We start from the raw sequence: 20,241 nt of genomic DNA, 5'->3' as shown, positions 1-20,241 counted from the left end.
AACCACAACAACTATTTATTTTCTTCAGTAAGAAGATTGGTTTGATGAGATCTACACAGTAAATCATGGTGATCAAGCTTCTTCATTTCTACAGAACTATCTCAAGAAAACCAGCAGAGCTCCACATTTTGGCACTGACGGGCCAACTGGGACTGTTTGACTCTCACATCGCCCTCTGCTAATGGTGTCACTGGACCAGCACACCACTTTCCCAGCTGTTGTCGGTTTTCTTGACTTTGGAACTGCCACTTCTTATTCAATTTGCTCCTTGAGTGGTCTCAAGGATAAGTGCGCCCTGATCCAGTCATCTCACCTAGGAAAAATCACCGGCAATAGGCAATACTGGGAACCGAACTGTGGTCCTTTGCACTACAGCCAGAGACACTCACCACTGAGTTACAGAGGCGGATAAAACTATCACAATTTATATCCATTTGAAATACTGTATTCAAGCCTTGATCTCACTCTACAATTTTTACCTGCCCCCCCCCCCCCCACCCCCTCCCCGCACACACACTTCCATTACCATACTGACAATTCCTTGACGTCTCAGAATGTGTCATATCAACTAACCCATTATTTTAGTCAAGTTGTGCAGCAAATTTATTTTTCCCACGATTCAATTCAGTACTTCCTCATTACTTTTTCAATCTACCCATCAAACTTCCAACATTCTTATGCAGCACCACATTTCAAAAGCTTTCATTCTCTTCTTGTCTGAACTGCTTATCGTCCATGTTTCACTTTCGCAAAATGCTAAATTCCATACAAATAACTTCAGAGAAAGACTTTCTAACACTTAAATTTATATTCATTGTGAACAAATGTCTCTCTTTAAGAAACATTTTTCTTGCTACTGCCAGTCTGCATTTCACATGCTCTCTACTTTGGACATCACTAGTTATTTAGGTGCCCAAATAGCAAAATTCACTAAACTACTTTAAGTGTCCGGAATGAGATTTTCACTCTGCAGGGTAGTGTGTGCAGATATGAAACTTCCTGGCAGATTAAAACTGTGTGCCCGACCGAGACTTGAACTCAGGACCTTTGCCTTTCGCAGGCAAGTGCTCTACCATCTGAGCTACCGAAGCACGACACACTCCGCTGCAGAGTGAAAATCTCATTCTGGAAACATCCCCCAGGCTGTGGCTAAGCCGTGTCTCTGCAGTATCCTTTCTTTCAGGAGTGCTAGTTCTGCACGTTTTGCAGGAGAGCTTCTGTAAAGTTTGGAAGGTAGGAGACGAGATACTGGCAGAAGTAAAGCTGTGAGACCGGGCTTGAGTCGTGCTTTGGTAGCTCAGATGGTAGAGCACTTGCCCGCGAAAGGCAAAGGTCCCGAGTTCGAGTCTCGGTCGGGCACACAGTTTTAATCTGCCAGGAAGTTTCATACTTTAAGTGTGTCTTTTTCTAATCTAGGTCTATCAATATAACATGATTTAATTCGACAGCTGTCCATGATCTTTGGCGGCCCACTAGATGGGAACTCGGCCCATATCTGGAATGAAGATGCTACATTCCCAAGAAGGAGTCGTAGTGCTCCCACCATTCCTTCTTGCAGCATTTAATCAGATACTTTACTGAGCCTTGGTCAACATGGTGATGACAAGGAAGTGACAGGAGGACCAAAAATAGGTCACTGTCACAAGATTATCAATAGTAACCATTTTAGCAAGGCCACAAGATTGGAGGAAGAGACTGTAAGGTCAATAGTTGAAAAGGTGCCACGAGTGGTGCTACAGTGAGTAGGAATATCATTATTGAAGAGAGACAGATTAAGACTGGAAAGAAAGTGATCAACCAGAAGGCACTTATTAAGTGATGTGGTACTCCCTCACACGGTGTGGTGTCCACTGAAACCCCAAGCAGGAGATAAGGGATAGGAGAGTTGCAGAATCAAGGAGGGCATCTCAGGGTAGTAAATGCTCTGTCCATTGGTAAATGAATGATCAATGGGGTCATTTGCGCTTACACTGCTATTGTTTCCAATGTGGTACAGAGGGGAGTCCACTCACTGACAATATCTGTGGGGACCAATGTACAAATCCCTCCAAATGCTCCCTAAAGGTCAGTATTGATTCTGACAGGCCACGTACAGTTGCGACAAAAGCGCGGTAACCTCAAAAAGTTGGAGAATGGTCCCTAGTGAAATGCAATTCTCGGAGATCAACACAGACCCAGAATAGAGCATTTGTTGCTGTACTTCTGGCAGGTGACAATAATATCCATTGCAGTTCCACTGAATTATAATGTTGAGGGCATCTTGGTTAGGCACGAAGAAGCAAGAAGACAGGTCACACCCCAGGATCATTCTCTGTTAACCAGCAGCAATGGAACAACAGTGATGAACGAAGGTATCAAGCTAACAGCATGTGGGGATCCAGTTGCTCCGAGGTCACTGGGTTAGCCTTCATCTGAAATTCTCAGGCTGAGGATACAGAATCAAAGTCCCCAAAGATGGTGCTGCAGGTCAAGGAACTGCAAATGAATGGGCCATAATAGTGGCAAAAGTCAGTATCACTGGAATGGGACATAGCTTATTGTTCTTCTTCCTAGCTTCATAATACGAGAATGTATCAGAGACATCAGTTTTCTGGATTTTGGGTTCGTTGATTAGGGTAGCACACTTTGAGGATCACAAAGTGTTGTCACCTCTGCAATTGATACATAAAAGAGGTAGCTCACTTAGAGTGTTTTCAGGAAGTTGTCACTTATAGTCTCCACAAATTGGGTTGTTTGTCTGCCCCAGAAAGACACATGCTCAATGCATTGGCATTTGAAGGACTGCATTGGGAATGAGAGATATGGCTTTGCAAAACAATACTAGGTCATGACTTTGACTTTCTCAGGAAGCAAATATCCCTCAAAAGGGGGGATGAATGCTCTGGTGTCATCCTTGTTGTCTATGAGCCTGGACATACGAACTGCACTACTCGTTTCGTCAAGTTTTCGCACAGTTCTTCATCTGCCAGCAGCGGCAAGTCTCAGTGAAAAATTAAACACTCTACCCTGTTTAAGCTGTAATAATGTGTTATAGTAATAGATACACTAAATTTTTTACTTGAGAGTAATGCTCAGGACTGGTTGGAGTTTTGCTGCTTTCAGACAAAACCATTTCATAATTTACTAAGGGAAGAGCTTTCTCCAAATACATTTTCAATCTTCTCCCTAAAATACATTGGTTCAGTAGACAGCAAAGGCCCTTCATCAGTTTGGATGCAAGTCAAGAATTGTGGATGATAACTTTCTGCATTTTGTTTAATCTTGCTTTCCTGCCATGATGTTGCCAAAGACAGAAAGTTAATAGGGTCATAATGATCTACACTGAGGAATTCAGAGTTGTCTGAGGAGACTGATCCAGCCAGAGCAATGAGTACCTGGCTTGATGGCTATCGCAACAAGTCCCAGTGCTCGTAAATGGACAGGCACCTGGGCATTTGTGGAGAGGTAACACCTCTCGTCAATAGTGCATACCATCATAGTCAGGGGACTAGCACACGCCTTTCACACTTCTGCAACCTTTTTTTTTTTTTGATAAGTGGAGGGCAGCAACAAATGTGGGGAAAACACGTGGATTAAGCAAAATAGGTGGTGTAAAATACAGCAGGAAGAGCCATAATAAATGTCCTGCAAGACAGCTCAGTTGTAAGCAGGGAATCTGTCTGTCTTTGAGACCAAATCTGAGAAACAATACAGTCAGCGCGTAAGATTGCAGCACAGGAAAAGAAGAAGTACTGCAACAGTCTGCAGCTCCATGCTCACCATGCACATACTCTAGAGTTCTGAGCCCCCCAGTTATAGATTCAGCATGTCTCCACGAATTCTACCAAGCGAGGTGGTGCAGCAGTTAACACACTGCACTCATGTTCAGGAGGGTGATGGTTGAAACCTGCTTCCAGCCATCCTGATTTAGGTTTTCCATGATTTCCCTAAATTGCTCCAGGCAAGTGATGGGATAGTTCCTTTGAAAGGGCATGACCGACTTCCTTTCCTAATCCTATGGGACCGATGTCCTTGCTGTTTGGTCCTGTCCCCAAATCAACCAACCAATCCACAAATTCATCATCTATCATCTTGAGTGGTTTTCGTTATTACTTTTTCACATTTCATTGTCCTTAAGGTCTGATCTTGTGCAATCACTATTTGAGTTTCTGACTCTGCTCTCAGGTGTGTCTGATTTCTGGTAATGCTCCAGCTCTCCAAGCAGTTTAGATAATGCCCATGCCAATATTGCTGTCTCCAGGATTGTTTTAACTTATTCTGAGTTTCAATTTCACTGTCACACTGCAGAAGTAAGTATCAACTCCTGCAAACTGTCAACACTTTCTTGCTTCTTCTTCACCTTGGCAAAAATTGAGTTTGCCTCTCAGAATGAATTATTTGATGGCTAGATGATGTGCTAGGTCACAAACCTGCCAAATCTGACTATGGTATTTTCAGCTCTGACCTTATCCTCCATCTTCACTTGTCACATACGGTTTGTTGATGTCTACGGTGGAGTGCAAAGCAGCATACGTGTTAATCAATTTTCATGTCTTGTGGTTTGCAGATAAAGTTACTTCTTGTCTCTAACCAACTGGACCAAAGCAGTATTTGATTACATGAAAAGCCAGTGATCTTATAACCATAATTTTGTTCCTGGAATGATACTGAATTCTCAGCACATGCTTGAGCCTCCTGAAGAACTCTTTTTCTTAATGGTTTCTTTCGCAATTTCATTATTTTTCTCTATACCACGGTAACAGTATGTCTGACCGATGACCGTAGCAGTCTGGTCCCTTTAACCCCCACAACCAACAGTATGTCTACATTATTTTAAGAAGCTGATGATTTATTAAAAAATTATGATCTGTACAATAGCTGCATGTAGCTTTAAGAAGAACAATCAATTTCGGTCAGATAACAGGCCACCTTGAAGTATAAAATGACATGTCATTCCCCAACAGATTTCACCGATTCTCATCTAAACTACAGCACTGAATTACCATTCCATTCGTTTCTTCACTTTTCACATTCCTGAGGCAGAAGAGGTGTCTTTACAATTGTTAACATGCAGACTTTTGAAGTAGTTCATTTAAGAAGGGAAGACAACAATGTTAAATATATAAAATGTACAGAAGCTAGACAGGGTATGGAATTATTGTAAACAATCATATCTACTGACCCTGCCTCTGAAAGGTGCCTGTGATAGGACTGGAATGGGAAGTGCTGGGTGTGTGGATAAGATAGGTCTTGCACTAACCCCGTCTGTGTAATAGCGTGTTCCAAACTCTTGCCACATGGGTCTTAACCCTCTAGAAGACAAAACAAATCACAAGTTTCAATGACTTAAAAGCCACTGTCTTCCCCATTTTGTGGGCATTTCACTTCCTCAGGTATCTACTGTCCCTCCTCCTCTTGTATATTGTAAATTTCTCTTTTCACTTCTGTGAATCCTGACAAACTGGAAGACAAGACATACTCCACTGTTCTTTGCGAAGTTGTAATAATTCCAGTTGAAGGTGATTGTTCTCAAGAAATGGCTTTCAGATCACAGTTAAGAACAAATATATCTTAAATAGCAGAATGCTATTCACCAAGTGCTTCTACATCTTCAGTCAGAAATGTGAAGCAGAGAAAAATGAGCTCGATACACACACAAACAAACACAAACATACACACAAAATTCTAGCTTTCGCAACCAACGGTTGCTTCTTCAGGAAAGAGGGAAGGAGAGGGGAAGACGAAAGGATGTGGGTTTTAAGGGAGAGGGTAAGGAGTCATTCCAATCCCGGGAGCGGAAAGACTTACCTTAGGGAGGAAAAAAGGACAGGTGTACACTCGCGCGCGCGCGCGCACACACACACACACACACACACACACACACACACACACACATACACAGACACAAGCAGACATTTGGCCTATACAAATGTCTGCTTGTGTCTGTCACTTACCAAGTGGGAAAGCGCCGCCGGTAGACAGACACAATAAAATAACACACAAACACACAAAATTTCGAGCTTTCGCAACCGGCAGCTGCTTCGTCAGGAAAGAGGGAAGGAAAAGGAAAGATGAAAGGATGTGGGTTTTAAGGGAGATGGTAAGGAGTCATTCCAATCCCGGGAGCGGAAAGACTTACTTTAGGGGGAAAAAAGGATAGGCATATACAGACATATGTCTGCTTGTGTCTGTGTATGTATGTATGGATGGATGTGTGTGTGTGTGTGTGTGTGTGTGTGTGTGTGTGTGTGTGTGTGTGTGTGTGTGTGTGTGTGTGCGTGCGTGCGTGCGTGCGTGCGTACGAGTATAGACCTATCCTTTTTTTCCCCCTAAGGTAAGTCTTTCTGCTCCCGGGATTGGAATGACTCCTTACCCTCTCCCTTAAAACCCACATCCTTTCATCTTTCCTTTTCCTTCCGTCTTTCCTGACGAAGCAGCCGCCGGTTGCGAAAGCTCGAAATTTTGTGTGTGTGTTATTTTATTGTGCCTGTCCACCGGCGCTTTTCCGCTTGGTAAGTCTTGGAATCTTTGTTTTTAATATATTTTTCCCATGTGGAAGTTTCTTTCTATTACTTTTATCTGGTTAACAAGTAACAAATGTGGTTAATATCATAATAATGTACAATTTAAGTACCTTATCAAGCACTTCCTTGATTATGTTGTCTCTTGCTTTTTTGCTAGAGTTACTTTTTTCCTTGCCATCTTCATTCACAGCATCTGTTGTCTCATGACTTTTCTTATATGCAGAACTATCAAACGAATACTTGCTCCATGCTTTTGGTTTTGTTGGATCACCTGAAGGAGAAAAATGTACTACAAACAAGTTTTACGGACAAATTCAAGACCTCCTTTGAAAAAATCTGTATCTATCTGCTAATGTCCGCTATACAAATATTTTCTTTGCAAGCTCTTTTCCCCTCAGTCTCTTTACATGCACTCCCCGTCCCTCTCCATTTACCAACACTCAGTCACTCACTCTCTCTCTTATCAGAACTTCGGTTTGGAAATACTTTATACACACACACACACACACACACACACACACACACACACACACACACACGTCCCTACATTATGCTGACATTATGTAGGGGTGTGTAAGAGTGAGAGTGTGAGTGACTGAATGAGTGTGAAAGTTAATTCCGAAAGCTAGCAATTTTTCTATCTTTTGTGTGGGCCTATTGACAACTTAACACTCCTACTTTCTAGTAAGTGATTTTCTTTAATCCAAAAGTATTAAAATTGTTTTGTGTTCAGTTACCCCAAAGATAAAGTTGGAGCATGCCACAGGTCACTGCCTGTGGTGACATGTCACTCATTTCACTGCCTTTCTGACAATTATTGTTTCTGATGTGTGACTCACAAATTTACATGTTTTAATTTGTAATTCCTGTGCAACACATACCCACACAGTACTCAAGAATCATCCTGATTTTTTTAAAAGTGAAGCACCCAAAAGACATGGTTGTAGGTTAATGGAACTTCATACATGTACATGCCATCAGTGAATATGTAAATGATTAGAGTTGCAATTCTTTATGATGGGTAGAATGATCACCTAAGTGCATTAGTGTTTTGTGTTGTTACCGGGCCTGACAGGGTATATAAGAGGCATGAACAGTGTCAGATATTGAGTGGATTACTGAAAGGACACAGAAATGCAAGACAGCAATTTCGGTACCTAACTGAATTGTAAAGGTCCTTCGTTATGGGTATCTCTTTGGCTGGCTGGTTGAATCTTGCAAATCCAGATTTGTGGGGCATTTGGAACTGACAATGGTCCTTGGGAAGATGTGGGCAGACATAAATGCCATCAAGGTTCTGGTCCACAAAGTTTAACCACACAATGGAGCCATACTGTGCACCAAGCATGTTGTAATCCGTTCACATCTGTCTCTGCCATCAGAGAAAAAGAAATGGACTCCCTCCAATATACTGGGTCATCCTGCACCATTGGTCAGAGACTGTCAGCAGTCAGACTAGGAAATTACTGTTTCATATGTACCCATTAACAGCACAACACAAATGGCTGCATTTTGAGTGGTGACATTACTGAGACACATGGACTATTGTTGAATGGGATCACATGGTTCTGCACTACTCTGGATGACCATCATCTGTGAGTAAGCGGTGAAGCGGTGTGGGAAGAGGTCCCATTCTCCCAATGTTTTGGAGAGGCATATTAGTGTTACTTCTGCCTTCATGGTGTGGGGAGCCACTGGGTATGATTTCAGGTCTTGATTGGTAGCGAATGAAGGAACTCTGGCAGCACAACAATATGTCATGGACATCCTGCATACTCCTGAGTTACCACTCATATGACAGTATAACAAAGTCATTTTTCAGCAGGACAATGTTCATCCACAAGGTGCGCATCTCTCTATAAAATGCCTGCATAATGATGTGGTACTCCTGTGGCCAGCAAGATCCCCAGATTTATCCACAATAGAAAACATGTGGGACCAGCTTAGATGTCAACTCTATTGCAGTGCCAGTGTCTAGGATATAAATGACCAATTACAACAGTTATGCACTAGCTTGCATCAAGAGAGGATACAAGGGCTTTACGACATCTTTTCCAACCAAATTAATCCACGCATCATGCCCAGAAGGTGTCTAACAAGTGTCATACTGGTAAGAGGGCTTTCACAGCTAAGTTCTCAGTAAATTTGACTTGATACTGCAATTCCTGATGTAACATCAAATATCTGCTCAAGATGTGGTTTTAGTTCATTTCCTCTTGCCCTTCTGAGTGCATGACATCTGTTGTCAGACAATTATTTGTCTGCAGACATACTTACAAGTTACAAGGGCAAGGGGTGTGTGTGTGTGTGTGTGTGTGTGTGTGTGTGTGTGTGTGTGTGTGTGTGTCTAAGGACTTAGGAAAAGTACCTATACATTTCATGCACATAAATCAAATAAACTGTAAATTTATCCGAACCATTATAAACATTGAACTTGCAGCTGTGGTTAAAATTGCAGATGGTTTGTATTAAAAAGAACATGTTTTACGAAGCATTATGAAGTGAGTGGTGGCAGTATTGCCCCAAGGAAATTCAAAATGGTGAATACTTTTAGCTCATACTTAAATTACAGTTGTGCATTAGAAACAGAATTATTTATAGTATTTGTTCTATTAACATGACATATGGCAGATTTAAGTTTTTGGTCTTCATGTACAACAGATACATCATATGGAAATTCCAGTTGATGTGTCAAGTCATTTATGTGTAGGGGAGTATCAGTCAAACTATTAATTCCCTCCACTATTGCAAGAATAGAACCATTTGCAATTTTCCTGACAAAGTTGCTGTTTTGTGTAAATAGTTAAATTATTTTTTCTCTTCGTGAGGTGACTAATATTTTTGACTTGTCAACTAACTGTACAGAATGTAACAAAAAGACAAGGAGAAAATATTTTATGGGTATGGGAACAGAAAAACTTTATTTTCATGTTAGAACCCATTTCCATAATCAGGAATAGAACACACTACCAGACCACATGAAACTCTTTCTAACACGACATTTTCAAAATGCTATTTCCATTATGTCTGGTTAACTTGTAGTACTTAGACCCACAGACAGTGCAGTGTGTTCCATTTAGTAAAAGCCAGTGCTGTGTGTTCCATATACCGAAAGTAATGTTAACATGCAACGCTTAAGGATTGTCTTGCCCATTAAACAAATGTAGTGTTCACATGCAACCAACTACAACATCTTATTTAAACCATTTAATTCTGTACATCATGGACATGGTTTCCTGCATAGTACAAAGAAAGTGTGAGCAAATGTGAAGCTGGCAGATGCCTGTTTGTAGTGGGAATTAGCAAATGGTAACGGCTGTGCCACTCAGTCTTATGAAGAGAAATCACCTGAATGAAGGTGTCCAGAAAGGATGATACATGATACAACCCACCATCATCATATTGAGCATGGGGTGTGTAAGGTCTGCTACTTGTGACAGAGAGACCTAGAAGGATGAGACGAACTGGATGAGACAATTCTTCATGCAGCTGACAACCCTACTCGCAATTTAAGACAAGCAGCTGAAAGAAGAAATGTTGACCAGATGACTCTCTGGTGACTGCTACATGATAACTTGAAGTAGCCATGTCATTTACAGTGCCTATGAATAGTTTATTCAATGTGTCAGCTCATATTATAGTGTGATGGTGCTATTCATGGGTGCGGAATCTATTCAATGTGATCACATAGTAAATTTTCGTAACTGGCAACAGGACTAATGTGAATCTTCATGCAACTGTTGCAGTTCATCTGCAAATATCTTCTGCGAATGTATTCATGCATAATGGAGCTCCTCCATATTTCAATATTATACTCATTTACCTACTACATTACACATCCCATGACAGAGGGATTGCAAGGGCTGGACTAAGTCCCTGGCCTACATATTCTCTGTAACTAAACCCACTAAAATATTTAGCTGTAGGGGCATCAGAAGATGTATGTCGAACCCTCAAGTAGTGGTGGCCTGTGAAAACAGGGATATATCAGTGCATCCAGGATGCACTGTGTCTAAGTTGACGGATGTATCAATTGTGTGGAGGTGCATTTTGAACATTTCACACAAGAAATTGTTAAATTGTTCTATGTGGCACGTTAGTAAATTTTGTTCTTGTGTGTTCCCCATGAATAAAATACTACAAAGAGTTGCAGATAACAACTAAAATGGACATAACATGTTTCTCGATTCATGTTGACAGAATATATTATCTTCTTCTACATATGAGGTGTTTGGATATACATTTTTGTTAGACTTTGTATATTAGTGTGCACCACAGATTTTACAACATACATCCGGAAAGTGAGGCTTAATTTATGGTTCTCATAGTTTGTACTCCCAAGCCAATAAAAATTTAGTGCTGAAAATAAGAACTTATTCTTCAACTCAATTTGCTTTCACCTTGTTTCTAACTTGCCATTATATTAATATACTCTCCCCACTAGTTTTAATTAAACAATTTTGTAATTTTTCCTCGACTGAATGCTGCGATATACCAGTCTTCACTATCTTTAGGGCAAGAAGAGATAATCAATTTTCTGTAGTTCCAATCTATCTACAAAATTAAAGTGTAAATACAGAATACACCAATGCACATAACTGTGACAAAATAACCATAGAGTTATAATAAAAATTAGTTTGTCTTCCATCTTAATATTTGTTAATAATTTCAACTTTTGAACTAATACCATACCTAAGCCAGCACAGATCTCCACTTTTATCCTTGAAGCATTGATACAAGTATTATTGAAATATTCTAATGCTCTCAGAGCTTCCTCTTCTGTTTTATAGCCAATAAATCCAAAGCGGCGAAATTTTCCATCTTTTGTATATTTCAGTTGCACATCAGTAATTACACCCTTTTCACTAAATATTTTCCTTATCTTCTCTTCTGTGACCTGAAAACAAATCATTTTTCATTAATGAGTGACAAAAACGTGCATCCTGATTATATTTCATTACAGTCTTAAAAACCAAGTTAAAACCAAAGTTCCAAAAACTTCCAATCTTGTATGTTTGTCTCTTGGAGCATGGCTGCAGACATATCAGTTTGCTTGGAAAAGATTTCTGTTGCATGCTACAATAATCTCTGATTTTATAGAGTTAGGCAAATTCCATTACTGTAAAAAGTTAAAAGAGTATTTTAGAATGATTACTGTAGCAGAATATTACCAAAAGTTATCTCACAAAACCTAAAAGAAAATGTAAAGGCTGTTAGTATATTCAAATTAAATGTCAAGATACTGATGGACTGATCGTAGCTAAGCAAAAGCAGAAATGCTGAACTCAGTTTTCAAATGTTCCTTTAACAAAGAAAATCCAGGAGTTTTGCATCAACTTATCTCTTGTACCTCTGCAAAGGTGAGTGAAATAGATGTTAGAGCTGTGGCATTGGGAAACAGCTGAAATCGTTAAAATTGAACAAACCTCCAGGGCCCAGTGGAATCTGTATCGGATTTTATACCAAATTCATGCCTGACTCAGCCACTCTTTCAGTATAAAATACAATAGATCACTCAAACAAAAACTGTTCCCATTGGGTGGGAGAACACACATCTGTCTACAAGAAGGGCAGCAGAAGTGAGCTTCAAACCTACCATTATATCCATTTGTTGTAGAATTGTAGATCATATTCAAAGCTCAAATGTAATGTGGTATCTGGAACAGAATGATCTTCCCCCTACCAAACACAATGGATTATGAAAACATCACTCATGTGAAATCCAACTCGCACTTTTCTTACATGACATGTTGAATGCTGTGGACCAAGGTAGTCAGGTCGATACAGTATTTCTCAACTTCTAAAAAGCATTTGACTGAGTACCACATCTACACTTATCATTAAAAATATGGTTGTATAGGGTATCATGGGAAGTTAGTGACAGGACAGAGGATTTTTTGGTATGGAGGATTGGCAATCAGTCTACCGATTCACGTAAGAATATCCATGGTTAAAGTCACAGAATTAGTAATGCTTCAGCACTTTACTAACATCACTTCAACATTTTTCTCTTTCTGATATGCAAGCTCAAAATTCTTTTCTGAGAATAAAGTGGCTGTACTGTTTTTGATTTCGAGAGGCAACTCATCATTGACACTCACAAGGGGTTTCTCTAGTCTTGAAAGAATGCATACCACATGTACTCAGTAATTAAAAAAGCTGCTCTGATCTGTGCTTCTAGTTTAGACCTGCTGCTCAGCTTCAAACTAGAACATTGTGATCAATTATGAGTACGATTTTGCAAATAGTGAGCTGCACCTGCATTTTACGAACAGTGATAGCTGCCATCACCAGTCATGCCAACTAGCTATCAGAACTGGGGGATTGCCTTATTCATGACCGCATGAGCTGTCATTTGCAACTTGTTGAATTTTTGTGTATTTGGCAGTCACTACCAGAGCCTTCTCCATGCTTTAAACGAGACCTCCTGAACTGTGACGCCAGTTTCTACATATTTCCTCTACCCAGCGATAAACAAACCCAACACTATCTGCCACTCACCCTCAAGTCACCGAGCAACGTGGCGCAGTCATTAGTGAATGGAACTCACGTTTGGGAGGATGACGGTTCAAACCCACATCTGGCTGTCCTGAAGTAGGTTTTCTATGATTTCCCTAAATTGCATCAGGCAAATGCCAAGATGGTTCCTTTGAAAGGGAACGGTTGACTTCCTTCCCTATCCCTCCCTAATATGACTGGACCGATGACCTCGCTGTTTGCTTCCCTCCCGCAAATTGACCAACCCTCAAGTGAGAATGATAATGTTATACATTAGAACATTTAGTGACATCGTGATTTCCAGGGGACTCCAATGACACTAGAGGTATCGTAGCTTTTGCCATTGGTGTCCCAGTGTAGCTGCTAAGTGAGAACAGCAGCCTGAACCCTGTCAACTATGGCCATCAGAGCTTGCAGATGTTTCTGGACAGTGGCCCGTTTAGCTTGTGTCTACACACAGGAAGCACAGTCCATATCCATTTCCTGCTACACAAAAGGCATATAAAACCACAAAAAAATTTACTAACTAAAGTAGTTGGAGACTGCTTAAGTAAGAACAAACAGGGCACAACAAGAGATTAAATTACCTATATGTGGCCCTGCTATAATAGCGAGACATACAAAATATAACCAAGAAAAATAAAAAGTAGCAATAAAATCTCCTCTATAAAATTATCTTGCTCTACACTAAAGATTGCAAAATATGCTAGCTCGTATATTAAAATAAATAAAACAACTGAAAACAGATGAATAATAGCTACCATTCAGTTATAATGGGAAGCACATAAGAAAACTACTTAATAACGGTTTAAGTACTACTACTGCTTAGCTCATCTCTGCTGTATGACCGGAATGCTGTCAGTTACAATTGTTTATTAACATTATTTATGAATTATTCTTTCTAAACTTTCTTCAGTTCCTGCATACCCAAAACCCTACAGAGAGCCAAATGTGTTTCATTCAGCATCTCTCTCCCATGCTTTGTTTTACATTTGAATCACATTACTGGTTGCACTATGCACAAACACAAACTATACCACTTATGCACATGTGTGATCACTCAACCCCATGCGCGCACGCACTCGCACATACACTCACACACACACACACAATAAATGTTAATTTTTTACTCTTCCCTAATCTGTATTATTAGAATAATCCTTTACTTTGTAGTATGGGTTATTTAAGAGGGATGCTTTAATTCACTTTTTAATTATTTGGATTGTATTCATCTCTAATCTTCTTGGCAATTTATTGTTTAGTTTTTGTCTTCTGTTTGTTTACTGATTCTTGTGCCATGATCATAAATGCTGCTCTTTCAGGGATAATGGCTGATGCTCTTCTTGAAAAACATAACCAATGGTCAGGTGTACTAACATGGTGCAATTCAAATCCCCAGATGTTTAAACAGATATTTACAGGAAGCTCCATTATTGATTTTAGTTATTATTCTAATTACCCTTTTCTATAGGCTGAAGACTGTGTCCACATTTTGTGTATCGAACTCTCAAAATTTATTCCATAGCTGGGGATGGAATGCACGCAGGAATAGTTTGTCACTACGAGACATTGTCTATTACACACTGAAGAAAGGACTCTAAGGACATGGCACGCTGATGACATGTTCTTTGCTAGTGTAGTTATGTGTTTATTCCACTTCAGGTGACAGTCAATATTAATTCTCAAAAATGTTGTGTTCACTTTGCAACCCATGAAATTTTCATCAGCATTCAACTTTACAGCTAATTCTTTTCCCTTATTACGCAGAAATTCATGCCATTTGTTTTCTCTATATTTGATGTAAGTTTATTGCATGATTAATTGTTAAGTTTTCATTTGCTTTCTCTGCTACAAGTTCTTGCATTCTATCTGTGATTACCATGTTGTTATCATCAGCAAAACAAATTTTTCTCCGCGCGTAACATTTTTATATTCATGCCAACATGGTGCCGTGATGAACTCTTATGTTAGTATACTTGGAGATTTACTCACCAAACACACAATGCTGGGATTGCAGTTTGCAGAGATTGGAGTGAGGAGTAGTGTTCAGCAGGTTGGTTGGTTGGGTGTGGGATTGAAGGGACCAGACTGCTAAGGTCATTGGTCCCTTGTTCCACGATAAAATCACACGAAATAAAAACTGTCAGTCGTTAAAAACGGAGAACTGAGACAAGGGACGACACAATACAAGAAAGACAGACAAAGACCAGACAAACGGAACTAAAATCACACCGAGTGTGAAGGTGGTTGGCCGACCATGAAAATAAGGAAAAGCCAACCACCAAATGACATTAAAACCCACAGTTTAAAACCACAGGCCAAAGGCCCAAGTCAATACAGGAAATAAAAGGACAAACACTCAAATCATACGATAAAAACCCCCTGCCCGAATAAAACTCAACACGAGGTCCGCCATAGCAACGTCATCACATAAAAGGGCAGGGAGGGTAGCAGGCAGTGCAAACGTCTGTCTGAGTCCTGTTAAAAGCGGGCAGTCCACCAAAGTGTGGACCACCGTCAGAGCTGCCCCACAGCGACATAGCGGTGGGTCCTCCCGGCGCAACAAATGGCCGTGCGTCAGCCACGTGTGGCCAACGCGCAGCCGGCAGAGGACGACAGAGTCCTTCCGAGAGGCCCGCATGGAGGAGCGCCACACACCGGTCGTCTCCTTCACCGCCCGAAGTTTGTTGGGCGTGGGCAGGGTGCGCCACTCGTCACCCCAGGCACCCCGCATGGAGGAGCGCCACACACCGGTCGTCTCCTTCACCGCCCGAAGTTTGTTGGGCGTGGGCAGGGTGTGCCACTCGTCACCCCAGGCACCAAGCACTTTCTGGCGCAAAAGCGACAGGAGATCACACTCCATAAGGCCGAGTTCCAGAGCCGGTGAACTCACTGCCTGTTTAGCCAGCGTGTCAACCCGCTCATTGCCCGGGATGCCGACATGACCTGGGGTCCAAACAAAGACCACGGAGCGGCCGCAACGGGCAAAAGCATGGAGCGACTCGTGGATGGCCATCACCAGACGGGAACGAGGAAACACTGGTCAAGAGCTCGTAAACCACTCAGGGAGTCACTACAGATGACAAAGGACTCACCTGAGCGGGAGCGGATATACTCTAGGGCGCGATAGATGGCAACCAACTCGGCAGTGTATACACTGTCCCCGGGTGCCAGCGACCGTTGCTCACAATGATCCTCTAGAGTAAGAGCGTAACCAGTGCGACCAGAGACCATCGAACCATCGGTATAGGCCACGGCAGATCCGGGAAACTCGGCAAGGAGAGAAACAAAGCGGCGGTGGAGGGCCGGAGGAGGGACCGAGTCTTTCGGACCCTGTGCCAAATCCAGCCGAATGCATGGTCGGCGCACACACCAAGGGGGCAGATGGAGATTGGCCCGGAAAACAGGCGGGAGAGGAAAAAACTCAATCCCACACAGTAGAGCCCGGATGCGAACCGCGATCTTACACCCTGACCGGGGCCGCCTGTCTGGAAGATGGACGATCGAGTGCGGGAACAGGAGACGGTAGTTGGGATGCCCTGGCAAGCTACAAACGTGGGCAGCATAAGCGGCCAGAAGTCGGTCGCGCCGGATCCGTAATGGAGGAACACCAGCCTCCACAAGTAAGCTGTCAACAGGGCTTATCCGAAATGCTCCTGTGGCGAGTCGGATCCCGCACTGATGGATGGGATCCAGCAATTGCAACGCTGATGGGGATGCCGAACCATAAGCCACACACCCATAATCAAGGCGGGACTGGATCAGCGCTTGATACAGCCGGAGAAGGGTGGACCGATCGGCACCCCATCCGGTGTGGCTAAGGCAACGGAGAGCGTTTAAATGCCGCCAGCATGTTTGTTTAAGCTGCCTAATATGAGGCAGCCAAGTGAACCGGGCATCAAATACCAGTCCCAAGAACCGATGCGTCTCTACCACAGCAAGAGGTTCACCGTCAAGGTAAAGGCGTGGCTCAGGGTGAACTGTGCGACGCCGGCAGAAATGCATAACGCAGGTCTTAGCGGCCGAAAACTGGAAGCCGTGCGCTACAGCCCATGACTGCACCTTGCGGATAGCGCCCTGCAGCTGGCGCTCAGCAACTGCAATGCCAGCGGAGCTGTAGTAGAGGCAGAAGTCGTCTGCATACAACGAAGCTGCGACGGACGATCCCACCGCCTCAGCGAGCCCATTGATCGCAATTAAAAACAGGGAGACACTGAGGACAGACCCCTGTGGGACCCCGTTCTCCTGGACCCGGGAGGAACTATGGGACGCAGCAACTTGCACGCGGAAGGAACGAGACGACAGAAAATTCTGAATAAAAATCGGGAGCGGGCCCTAAGACCCCACCCATGAAGTGTGGCCAGGATGTGATATCGCCAAGTCGTATCGTACGCCTTCCGCATGTCGAAGAACACGGCAACCAGATGTTGGCGGCGTGCAAAGGCCGTACGGACGGCAGACTCTACGGAGACCAGATTATCGACGGCAGAGCGGCCTTTACGGAACCCACCCTGAGACAGAGCCAGAAGGCCTCGAGAATCGAGGAGCCAACTCAACCTCCGGCTCACCATATGTTCTAGCAACTTGCAAAGAACGTTGGTGAGGCTTATGGGGCGGTAGCTGTCCACCTCCAGCGGGTTCTTGCCAGGTTTCAACACGGGGAGGACGATGCTTTCTCGCCATTGAGACGGGAACACACCCTCAACCCAGATGCGGTTGAAAACATCTAGGAGGCGTCGCTGGCAATTCACAGAGAGGTGTTTCAGCATCTGGCTGTGGATGCGGTCTGGCACAGGAGCCGTTTCAGGGCAAGCAGATAGGGCACTCTGGAATTCTCAGTCGCTGAAAGGAGCATTGTACGACTCCGCGTGGCGCGTGTGAAAGGAAAACCTCCAACTTTCCAACCGCTCTTTCCGGGAGCGGAAGGCCAATGGGTAATTTGTAGATGCGGAACACTGAGCAAAATGCGCTGCTAACCGGTCCGCAATCGTGTCGGAGTCGGTACACACCACTCCATTCAGCGAAAGCCCAGGGACAGAGACAGGCGGCCGATAGCCATGGAGTCGCCTAATCTTAGCCCAAACCTGCGATGCAGAGGTACGGATGCCAATGGTGGAAACATACCGTTCCCAGCACTCCTGCTTCCGTTGGCGAATAAGGCGTCGGGCACGGGCACGGAGCTGTTTAAAAACGATGAGGTTCTCCAAGGACGGGTGCCGCTTATGGCGTTGAAGAGCCCGCCGGCGATCTCTAATCGCCTCTGTGATCTCGGGCGCCCACCAAGGCACAGTCCTCCGCCGAGGGGACCCGGATGAACAGGGAATTGCAGATGCCGCTGCAGAAATGATGCCGGTGGTGACCGACTGAACCACCGCATCAATGGTATCAGGGGAAGGAGGTGCGATAGTGGCGAGAGAGGAGAACAAGCCCCAATCAGCCTTATTCAGAGCCCATCTGGAGGGGCGTTCAGAAGAGTGACGCTGTGGTAGCGACAGAAAGATGGGGAAATGGTCACTACCACATAAGTCGTCATGGACACTCCAGTGGATGGATGGTGAAAGTCCGGGGCTGCAGATAGAAAGGTCGATGGCCGAAAATGTGCCATGGACGACGCTGAAATGTGTCGGCTCTCCAGTGTTTAAGAGGCAGAGGTCAAGCTGCGAGAGAAGAGTCTCGACATCTCTACCCCGGCCAGTAATCGCGGCGCTACCCCACAGGGGGTTATGGGCGTTAAAGTCGCCCAGTAACACAAAAGGAGGAGGCAGTTGTGCTATCAATGCAGCCAACACATGACGCGAGACATCACCATCTGGCGTAAGATACAAACTGCAGACAGTAATAGGCTGAGGCGTCCACATCCTTACAGCGACAGCCTCTAAAGGTGTATGAAGAGGTACACATTCGCTGTAGACAGAGTTAAGGATGTAGACGCAGACTCCACCAGATACCCTCTCATAAGCTGCCCGGTTCTTGTAATAACCCCGATACCCACGTAGGGCAGGGGTCCGCATTGCCGGAAACCAAGTTTCCTGTAGGGCAATGCAGAGGAAAGGGTAACTGCTGATGAGTTGGCGAAGCTCAGCAAGGTGGTGGAAAAAAGCGCTGCAGTTCCACTGGAGTATCGCTTTGTCCATGTCCGAAAAAGGTGTGAAGGGGCCAAGGAGGCAGATCACGCCACTGGGTCACCTGCTGCCACCGATGGAGGACCAGTACAATCTGCTTCCATGGTGTCTGAGTGTCCGGCGAGATCCATGTCCTCAGCGGACGCCCGGATCTCCACCTTATCCTCGGACGCAGAGCCTGTAGGGAGCAGTGGGGTGGATGCCACCGCGTGGTCCTTGGCCTTAGAGGTCTTCTTCTTCGTCTTGTCTCTCTGGTCCTTGGGTTTCATTGGCTGGGAGGGCTCCAGCAAGTCAGTCTCCGGGACGGAGGAGGAGCGGGAAGCCCTGCGACCAGCCGCTGGTCTGCTTTTCTTCCATTGGCTGACGTCACCCTTCCCAGAGGCGGAAACCTGGGAAGGAAGGGACCCAAGGGACCCTTTCCGTGCTATTCGAGCCGGGGAAGTTCGAGGCTTCCCCAGCTTAGAAGTGGGGACTGATGTCCCCGATGGTTGGGGGGTTGCTGCTCCTGAGGCAGGTAGTGCAGGAGCAGCAGGGAGTGAAGTGCCCCCCACCATCAAGGGGGCAGGTGTAGCATTCCGGCTCTGAGAGGTGGCAGTCTGAGGGAGAGCTAATGGGGCCATAACAGTAGTAGCCGCGGCGTAAGAGGCAGTCATTCGAACAGGATGGAGGCGTTCGAACTTCTGCCTGGCCTCAGTGTATGTCAGGCGGTCCAGGGTCTTATACTCCATGATCTTGCGCTCTTTCTGGAAGATCCTGCAGTCCGGCGAGCAAGGCGAGTGATGCTCTCCGCAGTTTACACAGATGGGAGGCGGAGCACATGGAGTATCGGGATGTGATGAGCGTCCACAATCTCGACATGTGAGGCCGGAAGTACAGCGGGAAGACATATGCCCGAACTTCCAGCACTTAAAGCACCGCATCGGGGGAGGGATATATGGCTTGACGTCACAACGATAGACCATCACCTTGACCTTCTCAGGTAAAGTATCACCCTCGAAGGCCAAGATGAAGGCACCGGTGGCAACCTGCTTATGCCTTGGACCACGATGTACGCGCCGGACGAAGTGAACACCTCGCCGCTCTAAATTGGCGCGAAGCTCGTCATCGGACTGCAATAG

At 44.2% G+C, this 20,241-nt stretch overlaps 1 protein-coding gene across 1 annotated transcript in view; it reads right to left on the bottom strand.

Moving 5' to 3' along the window:
- Positions 1-20,241, bottom strand: part of LOC126349750 (probable RNA-binding protein 19) — a 111,766-nt gene that overhangs the window by 79,353 nt on the left and 12,172 nt on the right. Inside the window, exons 2-3 of the mRNA XM_050002456.1 lie at positions 11,196-11,400; positions 6,614-6,774 (exon numbers count right to left, since the gene is read on the bottom strand). Of these exons, the coding sequence (XP_049858413.1) occupies positions 6,614-6,774; positions 11,196-11,400 (366 nt within the window). The remainder of the gene's footprint in view (positions 1-6,613; positions 6,775-11,195; positions 11,401-20,241) is intronic.

This window comes from Schistocerca gregaria, chromosome 1, assembly GCF_023897955.1.
Source record: "Schistocerca gregaria isolate iqSchGreg1 chromosome 1, iqSchGreg1.2, whole genome shotgun sequence".
NCBI lineage: Eukaryota > Metazoa > Arthropoda > Insecta > Orthoptera > Acrididae > Schistocerca > Schistocerca gregaria.
Note: the sequence above shows the minus strand (reverse complement) of the source record. Positions and strands in the feature narration are given on the sequence as shown.